General features: G+C 36.7%; 2 protein-coding genes across 5 annotated transcripts; one reads left to right on the forward strand and one right to left on the reverse strand.

The window, feature by feature from the left end:
* The first annotated feature begins 1882 nt into the window (after window positions 1–1882).
* Window positions 1883–15527, forward strand: LOC149949028 (uncharacterized). Of its 3 annotated transcripts, XM_090174237.1 has the most exons (28): window positions 1896–2165; window positions 3118–3175; window positions 3249–3276; window positions 3343–3475; window positions 3544–3630; window positions 3695–3908; window positions 3977–4252; window positions 4536–6366; window positions 6445–6665; window positions 6739–6896; window positions 7517–7578; window positions 7646–7784; window positions 7847–8197; window positions 8257–8436; window positions 8510–8739; window positions 8805–8910; window positions 8993–9046; window positions 9111–9347; window positions 9417–9504; window positions 9570–9674; window positions 9739–9899; window positions 12291–12491; window positions 12568–12654; window positions 12724–12829; window positions 12896–13015; window positions 13084–13230; window positions 13995–14062; window positions 14761–15527. In XM_090174237.1, exons 2-28 carry the CDS (start codon window positions 3145–3147, stop codon window positions 14914–14916), a joined length of 5577 nt encoding a protein of 1858 aa, XP_090030363.1. In that variant the 5' UTR covers window positions 1896–2165; window positions 3118–3144; the 3' UTR covers window positions 14917–15527. The 3 variants fall into 3 exon arrangements, with proteins under 3 accessions (XP_090030361.1, XP_090030362.1, XP_090030363.1); XM_090174235.1 differs by lacking the exons at window positions 12291–12491; window positions 12568–12654; window positions 12724–12829; ... (2 more) ...; window positions 13995–14062; window positions 14761–15527 and adding an exon at window positions 10225–12059 and having other exon boundaries at window positions 1883–2165; XM_090174236.1 differs by lacking the exons at window positions 12291–12491; window positions 12568–12654; window positions 12724–12829; ... (2 more) ...; window positions 13995–14062; window positions 14761–15527 and adding an exon at window positions 10225–12059 and having other exon boundaries at window positions 1883–2165; window positions 3980–4252.
* Window positions 15528–16183: 656 nt separating this feature from the next.
* LOC149949029 (uncharacterized) lies at window positions 16184–18469 on the reverse strand. 2 transcript variants are annotated; one of them, XM_090174238.1, is made up of 4 exons: window positions 18403–18469; window positions 18016–18263; window positions 17590–17777; window positions 16184–17514 (listed from the first exon to the last, which is right to left on the reverse strand). In XM_090174238.1, exons 2-4 carry the CDS (start codon window positions 18229–18231, stop codon window positions 16521–16523), a joined length of 1398 nt encoding a protein of 465 aa, XP_090030364.1. In that variant the 5' UTR covers window positions 18232–18263; window positions 18403–18469; the 3' UTR covers window positions 16184–16520. The 2 variants fall into 2 exon arrangements, with proteins under 2 accessions (XP_090030364.1, XP_090030365.1); XM_090174239.1 differs by having other exon boundaries at window positions 18395–18437.
* Between the last annotated feature and the right edge of the window lie 3924 nt (window positions 18470–22393).

Consider the following 22393-nt stretch of genomic DNA (forward strand, 5'->3'; position numbering starts at 1 on the left):
AGAAAGTTGGTTCCAACTAGAAAAGTGTTCCACGTGACTTTATAAGTACAAATAGCTTCAGGGGCGGCTGAAGGGCCGGGCAACCCGGGCAACTGCCCAGGGCGCTGGTTTGAGAGGGGCGCCGAAATTGAGTTGCGCGCCTTTTTGGTTTACCAAGAATTGGATTTGTTTATAAACATTTTAATGACAGCAGCCGGTGGGTTGGTGCCCCATTGTACTTGCTTGCTATTTCGTGGTCGTTTATCCAGCTTTATGATAAATAAAATAGCAGGCCAACTTCTATTTGTTTTTTTAGGCTCTTATGAACCTGCATTCAATATTCTAAAATGCATTTAAATCGTTTTCGATGGCTAGTTCCAAAGCTGTCTAGCGGTACGATTTAATCTGTCGTGTGTCCGTGGTAACAGTTTATCTCTTCCATTTTACGCGCACGCGACGAAAGCCATTTATTAGTTTTAGTTAGTTAGATATTAATTAGAGTAACGTTGAATTGAATGAAGATGTCCGAGAAAAAGAAGCTTTCTGGTTCTTTTTATAAGGAAGTCAAGGTATTTTTGAATGTCTTTGAAGACACGGTTCAACACTACTTTGACGAGAAAGTGGTGATTCACAAATTTCCTATTTAAACCTAGTTTCTAAACCTAAGGTCATCCAATTTTACAAAAACTCCCACCATATTGAGTTTGTCTAGCAAATTTCGATGTAACACGAATTGGTTTCGAGTTATGTGCGTTTTCTTTCAATTTTCATTTTAACGACCTTTGTGATTCTGAAAAAAGAGTTCTTCGACTTCCTATTGGTCAAATTCGATCGAATAAAAGCTAATTAGACCTACAATGTAACGGGGAACACTTTTCTTATTGGAACCAACTTTCTAATACTTACGGCTCTCACGTTAGTTTTTGGATGACCTTGAAGACATGATTCAAGGTCATTGAAATTTTTAAACTAAAGACCCTCAATCCTGATGAGGATGTGTAGCAAATTTCAGTACTCTAACACGAGTATCTTTAGAGTTATCAGCTCCCGAACCTCGCTTTCGACACGTTATCAACTTAACGACCTTCTTGTTTTTCATCTAGCATTTCTCGGCTTCCTATTGGTCAAACCTACTTGTACTTAAAAAGTCACGTGGAACACTTTTCTAATTGGAACCAACTTTCTAACACTTACGGTTCTCGGGGTTAGGTTTTGGATGACCTTGAAGACATGGTTCAAGGTCATCTACATTTTCGCCGTAGGTTTCCCTCTACATCTTGTATACGACTTGAAAATTTCAAAATCGTTCCTAAAACAGATTTTGAGATATTCGCCCTGGTTCATATATATATATATACTATTAATAAAGATTTGTTATTATTAAAGATTTAAAAATTTTAAGAGAGACATTATTTACGCGTCAAAACGCTCGAAACACCTCTACAGCCTTCAAAACTATGTATTATAATATGGCGCCTTCGCGTAAAAAACGCGTCTCTTTTTCTTCATTTAATATTTATAAGGTAATAATTTTTTAAATTATGAATTATACCAAGAACGTATATATGTATGATTATACATAAATAAATTGCGAAAGATAGTTTAACCATGGTTTAACCCTTGGTTTAACTTACTACACCTTGTTTTTTCTAAATAGGAAAATGGAAAACCGAAGAAAAAACATTTTTCCGCGATTTCGCTTGTATTCCCCGCCTTTGGTGATAGTAGGTTTTTGGTCGTATGTAGCGCCCCTATCGGGATTATTCATACACGCAAATTAACATTAGAGATTTTCTATCTCTATGGATGCGAGGCGATTGACGGGGCCGCTAAAGCCGCAAAGCGCGGTACGCGCGATCGAAGTTGGCCGTGGGCAAACACGTCAGCTCTCTGTCAGCTCCATGTATTCCGGTACGTTTCTCGGTTCACCAGCTGGCAGTTTAACATTATTTTGGTCGCTCGATTTTGGTGCTTGATCTTACAAGACTAAAGATATTATATACTAGTTTATCTTTAATATTTTAATTTATTATGTGCATTTAAATATGGTTTACCATGGTTATCTATTTTCTATTAATATGGGAAAGAATTTATTCGAAAATCAAGGAGATTGACCTAAATTTCTAAGCCTTGGCTTCAGTACAAGTTCAAGTTGTTGAAGTCTGTATCAGAAAAATTAACTTTAGGTATTTGGTTTAATATTGTTACATAACAACTTATTATATTGCAATATATTTAGGGAATAAATGCTTAAAGTTTAATTTTAAACTCTACAATAGTTACTGTGGTTTTTAAAACCTTAGACAGGCTAGACACATTTTGAATTTAAAAATTGCCTTAGTTCTATGAAATCGCTCATAGCTCTTTTGGAAGTCTTGGTTTCTTATTTAAACACAGTAAATGCTGCAAATCCCAAACATATGATATTAAATTTTTAGTTGGACATTCTCCAGTCACACTGATTTCTTAAATATGCGGAATTGTAACTGCTGACATGCTAAATAAAATTAATAATTCATTGGCAAGGGTCATTTCCCTCTGAAAAGCCTCCACTAATATTTTCCAATCAGCAATTACACTAAAACACATTAACAATAGAGCTGACCTTTTATTTTTTAATTACTGCTATATTAATTGTAAAATTATAGACTTTTTAACATCAGAGCTTGGTGGGTTTAACTGTTATCTAATTTAGTTTTTGGTTTGTACGATAAATTTAAGTTCTGTCTGTGAAAGTTACCATTTATCTCTGAATCAGCACCATTTAGTGTCCGTTAACTTTGATGCCTTCGTAGCCCTTTAAAGTGCCTTGCTATGGCGTGATTTTCTTCTTGTGAGGATGTCACTTTAGTATCTCTATCTAATGGAGATAACTATGAAATAATAATATAGACTAATGATAAAACTTCATATGTTACATAGAATTGTAGGTTTTTGTAGCTGTTGGTCCAAAATATTTATTTTTCAGCGTTTAAGTTTACTGTAATGTATTCAGTATTTTCTTACAAATTTAATATGCTTAAAATTTAGACGGGTACTAAAATTTTAATTTTAACTACTCTCTCATCTTGATAATCAAAAATTTATTTTTAGTATTGTAATTAGAGACTTAAATTTATACAATTTCTTTTTATATAGAATTATCTACATTGTCAGTGAAACAAAATGTATAATAATGATCGAAATGATTTAAATGGTAAATTATAATTTTAGTAGAACTATTTCGTATTTTGATATTTCTATCAGAATATAATGAGATTTATCCCTAGCACCTCCAACTAGACCCGAAAATAATAGGCAAGTTTTAAGAGTTTAAATAACTTCCCAACTTATGAAAATCTAATAAGCATTATGTTAAAATAGTGTGTCCGCTCCCCCATGGCTGGCGACAATAGAGCCCACAAATTTTCCCCCGGAACAAAACAACATAACCTTCTACAACCCTTCAACGCCTCAAACACCTTATTTTTGTCCTCAACCTACACACCCACAGCAGGTAGATTCAAGTCTAAATCTAAAATTTATATTTGTGTGTATGAATTTAATGGTTTATTGCATTCATAGACTGATCCATGGTCGTGGTCTGGTGAGCAAAACAATAATAATAATGCCGCACTCTTTCAACCACAAACTAATACATTAAACACCCAGGTAATTTAACTAGCTCAATGTAAAATAAAATTCTGCTAGATGTAAAATTTATTTTGTTTTAAAGGCTGATCCTTGGCAGTGGTCCGTTGACCAAAGTCCAGAAAGTAACCAATGGGTGACCCCTCAACCACCCCAGCAACATTTAAATGATCAATCTCAACAAGCTAGCTACGAACAATACCATGCACAACCTGTCCCTGAACAAGAATATTATTACGGCCAAGTACCGCAAGAGCAGTGGAATTATTCTGATCAACAGCAACTTAGTTATCAACCTGGTAAAGGTTTAACAAATTAACTCTTAATGTGTATGTTTAGTTTTTGACTTACTTTTAATCCAACTTAGCAGACGCTAATGCATCTTTAAGCTCTTGGAATCAGCCAAACGAACCTTCTTGGAACCCTGTTTCACTAGATAGCTCTACTGCTGAAAGAGAGTCAATACCAGAACTTATAATGTCCAATCCTCCCCAAATTAGAGATTTAGTAAACACACCATCTAATCAGTTTCATGAAAGTTCAGCTCTTCTTGATACAAAACAAGTTGAAGGTGGCGAGATCCCAGATCTTCCTGCTGTGTCTGAAGTTCCTTTGCAGTATAACAACGAAATTCAAGCTGATGGTGAGTATATATTAATTTTCAACCTCTTGATCTGGGAAATAATCTGATAGAATAAACCCGTGCTAGACACTTTTTATCTGTTTCTCAAATGTGAAAATTTGGTTATGTATAATGTAGCACTTAAAAATAATTTAAATTGGGCTGTACTTCTAACAATGAAAGAATTCGAACCCCAGGGACTAATTTGAAGGCTTAGCTAAATCTAATCCCATTGACTAGAAATATTGACATATTGGTTAAACTCATTCATTCCAACTCTAATTTTGGTTATTGTGATTCAAAGAACCTAATCAAGAGGTCCCTGAACCTGTGAAACCCTTGGATATTTCAACTCTGTCTCCGGTTCATAACATTGGCAATGTGAAACATGAACTAACTGAACTGCCCAGCTCTTCAGACACTCCTAATGAGCAAGTTCCTTGTAAAAACTTGGTGGACAATGCTCAGAAACCAGTGGTAATTCAACCTTGGGAAGGTGGACCATTTCAACCACCACAGAGTCGACCTTTAACCACGGAAATTGTACAGAAGGAAGTGCCAGAGGAGGCTGGAGAAAATGTTACTATGAGTATTTCCAAATTGGAGATTTATAAAGACATTGAAGAAACCGCCAATTTGGAGTCTGAGCCAGATAATTTAGAACGTCCGCCTGATTCAAATGTTAATAAAGTTAACCCGCATCATCTGGCTTTGCATAAAGAGCATTTTGCCGAAGAACTCGATAGTGAAGCTGCTAAAACCAACCTGTGGGAACAACCAAATCTACCCAGTGTATTACTGCTTCCCGCTAGTGTATCTAATAATTTGTCACGATCCAGTAGCCCAGCCTCTAAGCAAGCGCCCCCTTCAATACCAGTCGTGATACCGTCTGTGGAAAAAATTAATAATTCAGTGATTCTTGAAAATACCGTTGAAAACTTGACACCAAAATCCCAAATACTATCATTGCAGAACACATTAAACAATAATGAAACTAGTGAAACAAAAAATTTGTCCTTGCGGAATGAGCAAGAAACTGCTCAAAATTCTATGAAATTGTCTAATTCGAGCCTTGATAAAAGTAGATCTCAGTCTCCTGGTAACCGGGCCATGCAGAATGATGTTCAAAATACTATAAACTTGTCTGATTCTCGAAGAAGGAGTAAAGAAAGTCAAGACAGACAATGGGACAGTGGCAGACAAGATCCAAAAAATTATCGGTTTAGGGAAATGGAAGATTTGGATAAACCGTACAATCGCGATAGTTATTACTACAACAACGACAAAAACTCTCGTCCTTCTAGTCGCGCCTCTGAACCTGTGAGAAGCCATTATTCTAGTCGATACAATGACAGAAATCAAGATTATGAATTAGGTGGACCTTCAAGACCTGAACGTGTAGGAACACCTTCAAGAGCATTAAGTTCTGAAGATAATATTAGCAGTAACAGAGTCTCGTATGATTACCGTGGTAGCAATAGGGATCTTAGAGAAGGATTTAGAGATTCTAGAATAACTAAAGATAGATATCCAGAAGATTATATAGATCATAGGAGCCGCAGGGATTCCCGCGACTCAAGAGATCCTAGATACATGAGGGATCCTAGAGAAACCAGGGATCCTAGAGAAACCAGGGATCCTAGAGAAACCAGGGATCCTAGAGAAACCAGGGATCCTAGAGAAACCAGGGATCCTAGAGAAACCAGGGATCCTAGAGAAACCAGGGATCCTAGAGACATCAGGGATCCTAGAGACATCAGGGATCCTAGAGACATCAGGGATCTAAGGGACCCTAGAGACAGTGGAGATATGAGAAATGCTAGTTTAAGAGATGCTCAAGACTTAAGGGCTGATCGAAGAAGTAATAGGGATTTTGAATCAGATCAGAAAAGCAGAGATCGTGAGGACTTTACAAATTCGAGGGGCGGATATGAAGGTGAACAAAGGCAACAACCTTACATGAGAGGTGGGGAAGATGATTACTACAAAATGAACAGAAATTATAATAAAAGTGGAGGATATGGTTACGATTATTACCGTCCACCTGATCCTTATTCAATGTACTTAAATTATTACAATTATCCGATGAATTATAATTACGGCTATTATGATGAGCTTTACAGGACCAATACCAAGTAAGTTTCACAACTTCTTTTTTGACAAGTGTCCTAGTATTAGATATAGTTTTAAATCTTTCTTCTTTTTTATTTCAGGTACAGAGAAGAAGTCGATAATTATAGAGCTTACTATAGTCAAATGGGTTATGAATCTGATAGAATGAGTTCTCATTCACGATCGGGTCGAAGCTCTGTCAATGAAGACCTTAGCAAAGATAGCTCAAGGTATCAAAAAGATTATGACACTAGCTCTGAATATTCTGGCTACCAGAATAGTCTCAATTTTGATAATTCTCAAGATACCAATTTGGATTCTGGTAATTTTAAAGTATAAAAATACCCTTTTCAATATAATTAAATTTATATTATGGTCTTTTGTGTCATACTTAGCTGCTGCTTCCCACATAGCAACACCACCAGAAAGGTTAACTCCTTCCAAATATTCCTGTCCTCATGCTATAGCAAAGATTAGTTCTGGAAAAATAATATTTTCAATGCCTTTGGCCTCTTCTATTAGCGATACTTCCATACAAATTCATGATTTACAGGTAAAATGTGTCTTTTAAAGAAAGTGTCGGCTCCATTCAAGGTAATATAATGATCTATATAATAGTATATAAACCAGAATGTATTTATTTAGTTTTATGGTTAATGACTTTATTGAGATTATTTTTGGCATTGCTCCTAATCCACCTCATTCTCTAAAATTGGAAGCTCTTTTCCCCTGAAAAATCCAAATTGGTATGGTATCTCATTGGATCTCTGAAACTTAAGTGATTGCCCGTGACATTTTTCCTTCCCCTTGTGCTGGGTTAAACTATAATATGATGCACTCGGATCATCTAAAGATAGTTATTTTTCCTAACTATAAATAAATAAATTCTTGATATAACTATTAGTGGCGTAGCCAGGATTTTGGCCACTGATAGCTATAATGATGATACAAGTGGTTCAAGCTACTCTCACTACTCAAATCATGTGCCCTTATTGCGGATTGACTGTGTAAATGTTGTGTTAACATAAATTACAACAACTTTATGTAAAAATACACCTAATAACATCTTCCCAAGTGCTTTTGCCATATTTTTTTTACTTTTTGTGATAGAGCCGAGACTTGCTTTATTACTGGGTATTTATAATACTAACTCTGGATTTTTGTTTTATGCAGCAAATGCTTCACTCTGATAAAAATGTTACCGAATTGAAATCATTTCCTGGACCATTAATTAGGTGACTATATTTTATATGGCTATTGTTTTGTCTATTTTAATAGTTAATTAACAACTTTCTATTTCAGTGGTGAAACACACAAAAATGACGTTATTCAATTTTGCCAACAAAAAATTACAATGCTACAACGTAATATTGATATTCATGATAGAGATTCGAGAATTCTGTTATGGGAACTGTTAGTTTTGATGTTACGGCAAAATGGAGTAAGTACTTAAAATAAATTTAAAAGCTCACAGATAAAATTTTTCCATTTCGTTTTCTTTAGAATGTTTCCGGGAGTGATATAGCTGAATTGTTATTAAAAGATCGACAACAGACCAAAGCAGTAATGATGAACACTTCTTTGATACGCCAGGCTTCCACGGCTGGAAGTAGCTCTTCTCCCAGTGAAGATGCTGTAGAATTACCTACTCTCTTAACAACATCCAGTGATGGGCATTTAATTGTCAATGGCAGTACAACTCCATCTCCGGATGAGGGCATTGTTGTTTCTCATGACAATAGAGTCAGTGGAAGGCGCAGCAGTGATGGTAATACTTTCAATGGTAAAGAAACACTCACTACCGGGCAGATTACGGAGAAATTCACTGAATATTTATTATTTGGTCATAAAAAGGTTGGTAAATTTTTATTTTTAACTGTTGCGTTTGATTATTCACAAGGTTCCATTTTTAGGACGCTCTGGAATGGGCTAGCAAACACGCACTTTGGGGTCATGCCCTTTTCTTGGCTTCCAAAATGGACTCAAGAAGCTATGCTAATATTATGACCCGTTTTGCAAACTCTTTGCCATTGAATGATCCATTGCAAACTTTGTACCAACTCATGTCTGGAAGACAACCTTACGCTGTTACAGTAAATTATAAATTTTAATTTTTAGATTCAAAAATCTGAGGAAGCATTCTGATATTATGATTTGTATATTTAGAGATTAGCGGATGAGAAATTTGGAGATTGGAGAGTTCATCTGGCCATGATTCTTTCTAATTTGTCATCCCAACCAGACGTTGACAGCCGTAGCATAATGACTCTTGGTGATACTTTAGTGCAAAGAGGCTGTCTAAGTGCAGCTCATTTCTGCTATTTAATGTCCCAAGTTGAATTTGGAAAGTTCGAACAGAAGTCTAGTAAAATGGTTTTATTATCTTCCAATCATGCGTAAGAATTGTATTCCTTTGAGGTATAGGTGTAATTTCCAACATAACTTTAGCTTATTTCATCAGATTGCCTTTTTCCGAGTTTGCATCAAATGAAGCCATTCAATGTACAGAAATTTATGAATATGCCCAGTCATTGGCAAACCCTGCTTTTGTCCTAACACATTTACAGGTAAGAGTTTTTCCCAATATGATGGTTTAGTGGCCATTTTTATTAAATAAACACATTGTAAATTTTTTTTAAATATCCATAGCCCTATAAATTCCTGTACGCTAGCAGATTAGCGGAATACGGTTTGTTACAAGAGGTAAATCCTTGCATTATAAATGAATTTTTAAAAAAAATTTAATTACTTTATATCCATTTAACAGTCCTTACATTACTGCGAAGCCCTGACCACAATGGCCAAGAAAAATCCCACTTCGTTTTCTATATCTTTACTTATGAATATATCCGAGATTGCTTGGAAATTAAAATATCATGATCCTCATTATACTCAAGCTCAAGGAGAACTTGAAGATATTCCTGACCCGGAATGGTTGACACAACTACTTTCCTTATCCAAGGATGCTTCTTTCGCTAGCAGCACTGTAAAGAACACTGAGGAGGTGAGCATAAAATGTTTATTTTATATTTTTATTTTTCACATTTTGTGAATAACTTATTTTTCCATACAGACTTACGGTAATGATAGTTTTCAAACTTCATCCTACTTGGCTGAACACGATAGTGGCGGAACTTGGAACACCAGTGAAGATCAAACTGGTTCGATGGAAACATTTAATCGTTTTAAAGTAGTTGGAATAATTAAATTTGTAAGGTCCAAATAGGTCAATATTCTCAACAAAGCTACGTTCCCCAGTCCACTGGTGAATGGAACTCTAATCAGAATATATATTCCCAGCCTGCCTATTTTGGCTCGTACGGGCAACCTGGTATAAATATTTGATTTCTTAGGGCACTTTGCAATGTTTTTTCTAATATAATTTAACCAATCAGAACCTCCGGAATCGGTACCGAATATGAACCAGACGTTAACAGATTCTACTGAACATAATCAGCAATCGTCCACGTTAAGTAACAGCTATAACAACGAATCACCTACTTCGAAAACCAAAAATTCTTTTGATTATTACGGCTCAGCAACTGCCCAATTTCAGGTAAGATTGGGAATTTTTGGTTTATTCTACGCGTGCCAAAGAAATAATTATATCGCAATACCAACGCAATTTCATAGGCCAAAGTAGATCAAAACAAAGACATTTTGATCACGTACAAAATTTACTGCTAGTTAAATTGCAATTTTTTCATGTTTTCTTAGTGCGTGTTTGTTAATAAATCTTCAAGTTGGTTTTTGTTCATACGCAATGCACTGCTTTGGCTGTGTTTCTCTCCTCTCGCTTGTAATGTTTGTCTATTTTTATTTTGTTTGGGGTTTCAAAAATTTAGTTTCTCTGTGTCTTTTATCTTTTTAATGCTGCCCAGGAGCGGAGTGATGCTCCTATACCCACAACCCTCTCTCCACCATCACCCTTTGAACATACAACGCAGGTAACTTCAGCGTCCACTCCCAGTTCCTCCTTTAAAACTCCCTCTAGTCCTGTGACCCCTCCTCCTTTCCCACCAAGGCTCCAAAATCAAGATATAAGTTCCTCTCACGAGAGACTCTTAATTCAGCTTTGTCGAGAGTCTGATAGTGATTTTGGGGATGGATCATCCGTTCATAGCTCACCCGCTAAAAGAAGCTGTAACAACTCGGATGATGATGATACTCACGCATTAGTTGGTACGTCCAGTAAGTTAACGCAAGCCAAAATGTCTGCTGGAGCTACCAGTTGGCTAAAATCCAATAAACAAAAAGATAAAGGGAAGAAAATGAACTCTTTGGATCAAGCGTCTCCCAAAGAATTTTCGAAAACTGTAGCGAGATTTCAAGGTGTTTTAAGAAGGAGAAAATTGAATTATAATAAGAATGATGCTGTGTTCACTGATAGTAGTCCTGATTGGAGCCCACATCACAAGCATGGAGATAAAATAAAATCTGAACAGTCAGAGTCTGGAAAAATGTCTCCCAAGACTACAGCTTCTCTGAATGTATTTGGTATGCTTTCTTCAAAAAAATTCTTTGGTAAGGATGGTTTCCCATGGAAGAGTCATCGTCATCGACACAAAACACATGGTTCTACAGGTTCACTGGCCACAGCAACCTCTGAAGTTGAATCTGATACTGGAGCTACTACCGTCGTTAAAGGTATTCTTCATAAAACTAATAATCCGAAGGATTTACTCAAAGAAGAACCCAATACCTCAAAGAAGGGCAAAAAGAATAGCTCTAGGAAACCCGGAACTGGTACTAAACCAGTTATCTTTGGTGGAACGTATCCCATTGATGAGCCATGTCTCTTGCAAGAAGGCTTTCCATTTTTAAGCGAAAGCCTTTTAACCTCCCGTTGGTATGGCATTCAAGGGTCTTCCACTTTACCTCATGTTTCAAACCGAAATCGCCTGAGACGTTTTCAACGCACTTTTCCTGTTGATGTCCCTTGCTACAATGACAATAACAAGTCCTTGGAACCAAAGGAAGATCAAGAAGACAGCCTCGATGATGAAGTAGCCAAGTGGACTGCAGAAGGTTGCTCAAATTTACATTTGAAAGTTATTAAGAAACAACATTTAAAGAAAACTATGAAACATCAGTCCAACTCTTTAGATGAGGGAACTTCGACTTGGCTGTCCCCTAAAAAGAAACAACAACCCTCCATTGGAGCTAAGAAAGTATCTTTTAAATGCGTGGAAGTTCTCTCCGACAGTGAGATTATCAACCGTACGTCTCTGCAGTCCTCTAGAAGCGGACGTCGCGTAAGTAGTAAGCGTTTAAAGATGAGGAAAGTCTGGAAGAAGCACTTCAACTTTCTTACTCCCTATCGTCTGTGATAAAATACGTTTTATTTGTTATTTATTTTCGCTGTTGGCTGCCATTTTTATCCCGTTTTAATTTATTGAAGTATTTGCTCAAAGCACTAATGTTTCTAAAGTTTATTCGTATTTGAGATTGTATTTAGTCCTATACCTCTTTATTATTGTTACGTGTTGCGATTAAGAAGAACCTTTTATCCTGTTACCATTAGATAATAAGAGAAAAACAACGTATAGTCTTGTACTAGGTCTAGTGTTTTGTGTATGTTCCTAGTCCATTATTTTTAATACAAAAATTACTCTGAAAAAAAATATAAGTATTTTACTCTATTTACGGATGTTATAGTCATCATCACGTAGTCTGTTTAAAATAAAATTAATACAAAGTTTAGAGAATGGTTATATTTTATTTCTGGTTGTCAATAAAAGATGTTATACTTTTTTGTTCCATGTACTTTGATATCTCACTTCCTGAATTCAATTCGTGTGTGTGCATGGTGTGTAAAAAAAATCCTAAAAGGTCATCTTGGATTACAATTTGATTCTTTGTTCGAGTTTACTTTGGCCGAAGAAAATCTGATCAAATAACATTTTTATATAATAACTTTATTTTAAAGTAAGAATTTTTGTTTTAGGCTCCTCCAATATCTGGAAGAGAAAGACAAGATAGCATAGATAGTGTCGGAGGTTACAGACGCCGCAATAGTTCCTTTAGCAACTCAAGCTCTACCTCGATTGTGAACAACACAAGTGTGTCTTCCTTGGCTAAACAAGCCCAGACAAAAAATGCTTCAGCTGTCGTGGCTTCTAAGAAAGACCAGAAGAGCAAACCACAAGTGATTATTTTTCAATTTAATTTTAAACTTTTGTAACTTCACGTATGTATTTGTAACTTGTTTCAACATTATTCAGGCTGGTAACTGGTTTAGTAATATGCTTGGGAAAATTTTGCCAAAAGGACCGAATCAGGCGATCTTGCCAGATGATAAAAATCCCACGGTATTATTTAAAGCTAGAGGTTATAATTTTAAAATAGTCTCATCTGAAATACTTTTTTGCGCTTTAAAGATTGTGTGGGATGATACGAAAAAAAAATGGGTCAATACTTTTGACGATGATGAAAATTCTGCAGAAGCAGCACCCGTAGCTCCACCAAAAGATTCAGAATTAAAGGGTCAGTATTTTACTATTCTGTTTGTGATTTTTTTCCAGATTTATGACCAATTTTATCGATGATTAGGACCCAGTTTTGCATCTCCCCCAATTATAAACAGTAATTTCGGTGGAAATTCTCCAGTCAGTGGTCACCCAGGAAATCCACCCACGGGTATAAACAAATTTCAAAGACCCAAATTTAAAAGTACGTTTAAAAATCAGTCAATTTTTAAAGGGAATTGAATAATGGTAGGTTTTCTTTGTAACGTCTAGGCATGCGACAAAATTACGTTGATGTTTTGAATATGAACAATAGTGGGGCTTCTGGAATTAATTACGAAGCGCCTCCTCCATCTGAGAATATGTTTCAAAATATTGATTCTACCCCTCAGATTCCAAATTTTTTCATTCCTGCACCAGGTAAAGTTTTAATTTTTTTTTATTTATTACTAAATTTCTTGGGTTTGCTCTAAAAAGAATTAAGTAGAGGGTTAACTGTTGCTTAATAGGATCCCGAATGTAGGCGTATTTTATGGAAGTTTCTTTGGGTTGTTCATAACATTGTTAGAGTATGGAAAAGTGATATGAACAATAGTGGGGCTTCTGGAAATAATTACGAAGCTCCTCCCTCTGATAATGTTTCAAAATGTAGATTCTACTCCAGACATTACAAATTTTTTCATTCCAATGAGAAACGTTAAATTTTAAAAAGCATTATTTTGTTCTATCACAAATTTAGCTGCTCTTTCTAGGAACAACTGCCAATGTAAAATTCCAGTACCTTCTTTAATAATCAATATTAATAATAATCAGCTAGGCTAACCTAACATATATCGATTTTCGGAGCAGTTGGGGAGTATTTGGAGCAACTTAAAATGAACGCCATAGATGTTTTGTTATTATGGGATTTGGTTCAACTTGTTAAATAGTATCGGCTTATTCGTCAGAAATGTTTTTAACTAATACCCAAACTGATTTATTTAACCCGTACTAGTCAACTTCTACTACATCAGCTTTTTAACTATCAAACAACCCTCCATAGACACAAAAATTTTTAATAATTAAGCTACTTTGTAAATATATTTAAATTTGGTTTCATTAATTGGTTTAAACTATAATAAATAGTCTCAAGACCAAAGTGAAAAGATTCATAAAGAATTAATTTTTTTTATTGTTTTCCCAAGCCCCCTCCACCACAGACTCTCCTAATGATTTTGTGACACAAGGTCATATTCTGTTACCGAAGAATGAGGTGATTATTTCTTTTTTTGCTCACTCCTTAGAGCTATACAGGGTGCTGCATTGCCCCTTGGACCAGCTTGTGGTTCCCTGTAATATGCATGCACAATAAGATTGAGGGAATACAGTATGCCCATGAGAATGAAGGGGATGAGCAAGCCAGAGAGGCTCTGTGAGGGGAATGAATGTTCAACTCTCAGTTGGGGTACTGATATGTTGGCAGCCGTTTATTTGCCCAATTCGATTTGACAGAAAATAAAATACACTTGAGTTATGGGAAAGCACTGGCCGGTCTATGGGGTAATGCAGCACTTGGTATAGCTTACCAAATTTTCAGTAAATTCTAGGCGGATAGTTTTGCTTGTTCTGAGATTTTGAAGTAGGGTAAGAAGAGTAGCCTTATGACTTCATATACTCTGATTCTGTGGTGGCAAATAGAGTTGGAATAATGTTTTTCCAGAATGGCTGCCTATATGGCCATTTTAGTAGATAAGCGGACAATTTTATCAATTCACTCTCTTTACTCTTCTTTTTGGGAGGAGTAAAAAGTGTAGCCCCAATACTCTGACCATGACGAATGTTTCACTGGATAAAGTAATTATCTCCACCAGAACAAGCGAATAGTTCAATTTAGCGTAAAAGGTTTAGTTCCTTTGTTCCAGAACAAGCGAAAAGTATCCAACTTCTGATGACTCTTTTATATCTTCTCAGGGTGCTGATTCCATGCCGTTAGCTAGTAATGGAACAACGCCCATGTTTGATCCTGCTGAGTTTTCTACTGCACCGAAGGTCATGGGCTGTGAGGTGGGCCAAAAACGCGCAATGGGCGGGTACAATTTAGGGTCCCGTAGAGCCTATCCTAGTTAAAATTCATCTAATTTAGTTGTCTGGAATTGAAAATCTACAAATGTGGGTGGCTCTGACCAAACGTGGCCACTTAAATTGAGCTCAAAAAGATATAAACATCTTTATATTTTCTCAATTTTTTTCTCAGTATTTCCCACGTTCCTATACATAATGTATAATGTAAAATAAGTGACGTTTCTGAATTTGATAGAAACCTCTAGGTGCTGTTTCTCTCCGGCGAAATTTACATATGCTGCTTAAATTGTTTTAAATTTCAAATAATATCATTAAATGCAGCAAATGTTTTACCATTTTATAGCATTTGAATGATATTTTTAGAAATTAGTTAATTTTAAGATAATTTTTAGCAGTCACCCCTTTCTATGTATTTCGAATATTGGAAAAAATTCAGCTGGAGATGTTTATCAAATCCTGAAACATCTATTGAGGAAATGTATTTAGAGAAAAAAAGCGACATAGAATTGATAGGGAAAAAATAAATCGATTGTACAGATTATGTGAAAAAAGACGGTGGTTACTGTATAAACAAATTTAGGTGTATTGTATACTTGGGTTAATAATATAAAGGCGATTTAAATTAATTAATATTAAATAGTATGTTTTAAATTGAATTATTTATTGCATTTACCACTTTTTTTCCTTTTCCCAATGTCATTTTATTATGTTAAACCACACCCCTTTTTTGGAGTGCCATCTTGTGGGTGTTGTTAACGTGGTTGCCAAATTATATCTTTCTGCAGTGGCGGAATGATGGTCTGTGGTGCACAATATTAGTATACGTTTATTCACTATCACAATCAAAACGAGTCTAGCTACAGCACTAAAACGTATAGTCGTTTTATATAACGATATCGTTATCCTTGACCATTTTCAGTGGCCGAGGTCGTAGCGATCTTTACGATCCCTAATACTCTTTTATACAAAAATTTTCTGGGCGCGTTAAGTTTTCTTAAACGATTTTAGTTCTCCATCTCGGAAATGTTGGCGGGGTTGTCGAATAGCGGCATGATGTTTATGATGGATAAAGCTAAACCAAACGGTGTCCAAAAAGCAAAATTATACCTTGAAAAATTTAAATACAAAAAGCAGTGGCTTTTGATATATGATCAAACCCCAATATGTCGATTATGTAGAGCGGAATAGTCGTTTTTCTTAAGGCTGCTCCATTAGAAATTTTGTTTCTCTTATGAAATCCACTTTTGCATGAATTATGACGTCACTCATTAAATTTACTTATCCGAGCAGCCTAAAGAAAAAATTTATTTTGCCAACGAAAGATGGACAATTTCGGAGTATTTCACACGAAATAATCTGAATTTGGCAGCCCTGATATTAATTTTTCAACCGGTTGAAAATCGTTCGATTCTCCACATTCCACACTGATAAAGGCGCACGTTTGTGCCGCCGAACATTTTTCCTAAGCTGGTCGGCGTTTTTTCGGGCATTATTTTGAATTATCGACAAGACTATTTGAATTATCTTTATCTGGCACTGTAATTTCACTATTTTAAAGCTGTTTTTTTAACATTTAACCATAATTGTTTTTTTGGACTGCTATTTTCGGGTGATTTCTACGCTTCCTGGTCACTTCCTAGCACGCTGAATTAGTAGTTTAATAGGCGGGTAAGTACAGAGATACACAACGTCAAAATCCAAATCGGCGGACGGTACAAATACGCGCCACTGATGGTACGTCCATTGAAGGAAATGTCAGTCAAAACGACGCCATTCCAGCCTTCGTACACTACCGCGAAAACGACGTATTCCCCATTTAAAATGAGTTTGTTGGGACAAGTGTCGCTTTCAATGGGGACGTCAATTGGTTTTTTGGCAATGTAAGAGCATCGGTCGTCGCCGACGCTCAACCGGAAGTAGTATTGGGAGTTTGATTCGTTGCTTTCATCGCCTTTGGTTTGGTGAACCAAGCTGAAGTCCCACTCGTTGCTCAAAACGGAAAAGATGTGGTCCGTGGTCAACTGAGTGAGGTCGCTAGGTAGCTTTTGGGACATCATCGCGAGAATGGTCACAGTACTGACGTAATAACCTCGTTTTTCAGTGAGTGGCGTGTCTTCCATGATGGTCAATTTTCCCGTGAAACTGGTAGGTATTTTGTAGCGTTGATTGCGTATTAAGAAGGTGGTTTCACCGCCGTTGATCATAAGGCTTTTCGTGGTAATGTATGGGTATAAAATACATCTTGCTTGGCTCGTCGGCAGTCTGTTTGGACGAATAATCCACCCAGCGTTCGGTGCGTCGTTGTCCTTGTAGACCAAATCGTTGCCGTAGCTCTTAACGTTGGCGCTCATAGTTTGCGTTGTCATTAAGAGTTTAAACTTCGTGACGGCGTCGGTGTTTGTTGGCAAAGTGAAATACAAGGGGTAATTGGACAGGGCCATGCTTAGTTTGACCAGAGTGTCGTAGTTCAAGCCACCATCGTTTAGGTCTTGAAGCTCCACGCTACTGTGGGGAATGGCATTCAACAACCAAAATATTTGTTCGATAGATTGTTGCGCCATGGTAACTTGGTACTCGACGTTTATTGGGTGATAGACGTTGAGACATCGTATCACGTTAGCCATTTCGCGAACATTTTCCCACCTGAAAGTCATAAATAATGTGTAGATGTAGTCTTGCGTCTGCCGTACTTATACTTGGCGTTTTATTAATACGTACTCGTACCGCGTAGCCGACTCATCGTCCTTCAAAGCCCAACCTAGGGATACCACTACATTTTTGTCGAATTGGTCCACTAGTTCGAAGAATGTTGACGCGTCTATTGTACTTCCAAACGCAAGTTCGTCGTCTTCTGAAAACTGTGGGCCTTCCAGGACGTTAGCTTGAAGCCAGATATCAATAGGAAGCTACAAGGCGTATCGCATTATTTTGATACATTCTGAACTAAACGCAACGAACGTTGTAGTCCCCTACCATACAGTATCGTAGAGGTGCCGGCTAGCACCTGCTCATTGATAATTATGTTAATATCTTTATTTAAGAGTATGAGGGGGGGTTCACGTACACATGTGCCAGCCAACACCTACGTTTTTGCCAATACACCAGTGCAACCATAGCCGCAAACATATCAAGAGGACCTATTACCTGACTTTTTTTTGACTGTAAAATCATTAAGGCCGGCTGCAAGACGTCCGGCTTCAAGAAGTTAAATTTTACCACCGTGTTTTTAACGTTTTTAAGGACTATGAAGGTGTCTAGAAACGACGACAATGACAATCCGTTGAATTCCTTGTCGCTCCAAGATATGAGTGGATTGCCGTGATTTAGATTCGCGTCCCATTCGGTCAGATAACCCAACATTACGTCAACGGAAAGATACAATTTTTCATTCCCTTTCAGAAATAGTACAAACAGAAAAAATTACTTTCCACCTAGTATCGACGACAGGATGTTAAGAGGTGTGGGATAATTAAAAGTGTGCCCTCTTTTATAATATTTTACTGAAGATTAGTTGGGGCCCTACAAATTTACTTGAGGTGGCTCTTTTGGGGTCCCATAAAATGAAGCTGTGGGCCCACTACTGCGAACACCTCTGATCCTCGCCGTTTTCAATACAAGTCTCAGCGATTGGGTCACCCGAGGTACCTTCCTAGAAAGTTGCCCATGTTCATTAGACAATTTCACTTACTCGACGTGAAATGACGTGAACGTGAACGTCTACAATGATATTTTTATGAGCAGCTGAAACTGTCCAATGTAATTTTATCTACATTATACAGGTTGTTTTAATTTGATCGCCCCAGGTATTTTTCTCAAAACCTATATTACCTAGAAATGTACACTATCGGAGAAGATCGTTGTTATCTGTAAATTTCAGCAACATCGTGACGGTTTTGGAATTTTTATTTTTTTAACGCTAGGTGGTAGACGAAAACTGTCAATGAACAAGTTGTAGAGCATACTCGAAAACCTCAAATGAAACTGGTCTGGTCGGAATAGCTTAAAGGCTTAGGTTTTTTCTGCCTGTCCCCCTTTAAATTAACTTAGTGGAGCACAAATACCCTGGTGGTAGGCCAACCGCTGAACATGTTGGCCTAATTTAAAGGGGGACAGGAAAAAGAAAACCTAGGCCTTTAATTTGTCATGAGATATTAAAAATAACAATTTGGTAGTAGGTGGCCGGAGCCTTTTCACAACGATTTTAAACAGAACCCTATCTAAATTGTAATCTTTGTATGACTTATAAAAATGAACGTTTTTTAAATTATTTTTTTATTGGTTATTAATTTTGAGAGGAAAAAATAAATTTCCGAAAGTGTTACAAAATTTAAAAAAGGACTTTTGTAAGAAGTCTACAAAAAGTTCTACTTTATTCCAACTGAATTTCCCTAAGTTTTTTAAATTTAAAGGAAAAGTTCAGGTTGGGTAAGATTTGGATTTATTTGAAAGATCATAAACTCAATATCAGTCGTAAAATTGTATCTATTTTTAATGAGGATAAATTTATTTTAAAACGAGCCAAATTTACCCGCCAAACGATCTGCCATTTTGTTTCGCGGTAACGTTTAGGACTTTATCACGCGCTGTTCGCGCTATAACACGTGCGGTCTGCGGAGGGAAGGTGTCGTAACATTAATATGGAAGACACAGTCATCGCCTACTTTGTCGCCTACCCTCAAGTATAAGAATGGCATGCTCCGATTTGAACTTTTCATTGTATAAATGTTGCATTATTTTGTTGATAAGTTAAAGGGATCCCTCACTCACAACAGGGGAAGGCATAGGGGTAAATAAAAATGGTTTTGAAGCACACTGCAAGTCTGGATATTATGTTACCCCTATGCCTCCCCCTGTTGTGAGTGACGGATCCCTTTAATCCCAGATACGTTTAACAATGGGAAAAAATAAAAGATGTGTTAATGGGAGCTGTAAAAATGACTTGCGTTTTATGAAGAGCAAGGAAAAAGATTTTTCATACCATTTTCAAAAACTAAAAAATCATTTAGGTAAAGAATGGATCGCCAGGTAGAAAGAAACAGATGAATAAAAGGCATGGTGGTGATACAATAAACCATTTATAAGAGATTGTTGTGTAATTTTTTTTAATTAGTTTGCGTATGAATGCTCCACAATAACAGACATTTGGTTATAGTAGGAATGGTTTCTCCTTGATTGGTTAGAAAATTAGCCCTAGGCTTAGACTTTTTCGTTGCGATCTCTTTACTTTTTTTAACACTCGTTCCTCTCTTTTAAAATTATTTTCTTCGCTGAGTAATAATCTTTTCTTTATTTTTTATTATTAGGATAATTTATTTTAAATTTTAAAATTAATATATCTTCATTTGTTTGCTTCCAAAGAGATAAGGCAAAGCGAGCCAAGCAGACGACTTTTACACGTGCTTTCAAAATCGTGACGTCACGGTTTGTTTACATCGTCTCTTTGCGCGAAAAGTATCCGCTGAGACGTGGGAAGTTTCGCGGCGAAGTTTTCATTTCAGTGACTGGTCCTGTATATTGAATGTCCGTGGTGCAACAAGCTCCCACTGAACGATTACCTTTTGAACACACTTATGTCTTACGTTGCTTTTGTTACTACAGAGTGACGTTATAGAACCGTTGGAAAATGCACCTTTGATCGACATCCCACACCGTTGGTTCCAGCATGACGGTGCGCCTCCTCATCAGCAAAGAGGTGTGGTACAATTCCTTAACACGGAGTTCCTTGGATTGGATAGAACGGTCCAGTGCGATGGCCTCCTAGGTCTTTTTCCTGTGGGGTTTCGTGAAGGAGGAAGTTCATAAGACGCCAGTCACTAGCGAAGACTTGCGCCAGGTAATTATTACAGCATTTCGACTGGGTAACTCCAGCTATGGTCCGTGGTTCATATAAAAATATTGTGCATCGCTCACGAACGTGTATAGCAGCGGATGGTGGAATTATTGAACCTCATTTAGTATAAGACTGGTACGTTTGTAAATTTTGTAACAGTTTCGGAAATAGTTGTTTTCTCGCAAAATGAATTACCAATAAAAAAATAAGTTTAAAAAACGTTAATATTTAGCAGTCATTCAAACATTACAATTTAAAGGATAACGCAAGTGGCCATGTAGGGGAGGGGGCCCTTGATTTGGAACTATGTTTTCTTCTACAAGTCGTAAGTTGGTTTTCCAAGGAGTGTTTTTATACCGCGCGAAAACCTTATTCTCCTTGGTGTAGACACGGGATGGAATTTCGCTCTCATTCGCGAATTTTTCGATTTTCTTAGCTCACCACCAACGAACCCAGGATTTTAGGCTTGGCTTAATTTATTTATTATGGGGAAAACAACTGAGTTAGTTTCCGAGAGTTTGACGTTTATATTTTCGATTTAACAATGTTTTGGAAAAAATTATTTGCCAATTGAATATTTCTAATTATGGAAGTTGAAACATTAAAGGGGATCCAAAGTTCGGTGGCAAAAAAAAAGAAAATTGAGCATGCTTTTCATTCCCCCCCACCCCTCACTCGGCCTTGGCAGAGGCGGGCAGAGTCAACCGTAAATTTCGCACTTCACTGACTTTACACACATTTTACCACCGAAATTTGGAGCCCCTTTAAGCCTTGGACGCGCGGTATATCTCTGCCGCTAGCCTCACACACTTGGCCCAGTCTCACTTAACAATTTCCCAATCATTATAACCCGACAGAATATTTATCTTTTTTACTACATCTTTTTGTATAAAGGATAAAGAACCTCGAGAGTCGCATTTATACAAAATAAATTCGGCAAATATGGTTCTGCTTTATTACAGAGGGAAAGGCTATTTCAGATAGCACATGCGCAGTCGTTCTTTTTATCTATAACATAATTTACCCCCCCCCCCCTGCATGGCCACTTGCGTTGCCCTTTAAATAGGTTTATTTTTAAAATAGTTGTGAAAAGGCTCAGGCCACCTACTACCACCTTGTTATTTTTCATGACCTAATATCTCAGTGACAAATTGACCTATTCCAACCAAACCAATTTAATTTGAGGTTCTCAAATATGCTCTACAACTTGTTCATTGATAGTTTTCGTCTACCACCTAACGTCCAAAAAAATAAAAATGGCGAAACCGTGAAAAATGTCACGATCTTGCTGAAATTTACAAAGAACAACTATCTTCCCCGATAGTGTACATCCTGAAAATTTGACATTTCTAAGGAATATAGTTTTTGAGCAAAATGCCTGGGGCGATCAAATTGAAACACCCTGTATTTTATTGATTATGTAGTCGGAGGTAACAAGAAACCGAAGAAATAAAGTTTGGATTATTTAAAATAAATATATATCCTACCTATCGTGTTTTCCAAATTTTCGATTAAATCATGCAAAGTTTTGACCTTGACGAACCAGTGGTTTGGATACGTCTGCTCGAATGAAATGGTATACGATACAACCAGAATGAAAATAAGGATAATTTTGGTAATATTTTCCATGTTGTTAAGGGCTTCACACGTCGTAAATTTATGGAAGTAAGAAATTGTTTGTGGTTGACAAAA

Source organism: Leiobunum rupestre, chromosome 4 (assembly GCF_980474605.1).
Source record: "Leiobunum rupestre chromosome 4, qqLeiRupe1.1.hap1, whole genome shotgun sequence".
NCBI classification, from domain to species: domain Eukaryota; kingdom Metazoa; phylum Arthropoda; class Arachnida; order Opiliones; family Sclerosomatidae; genus Leiobunum; species Leiobunum rupestre.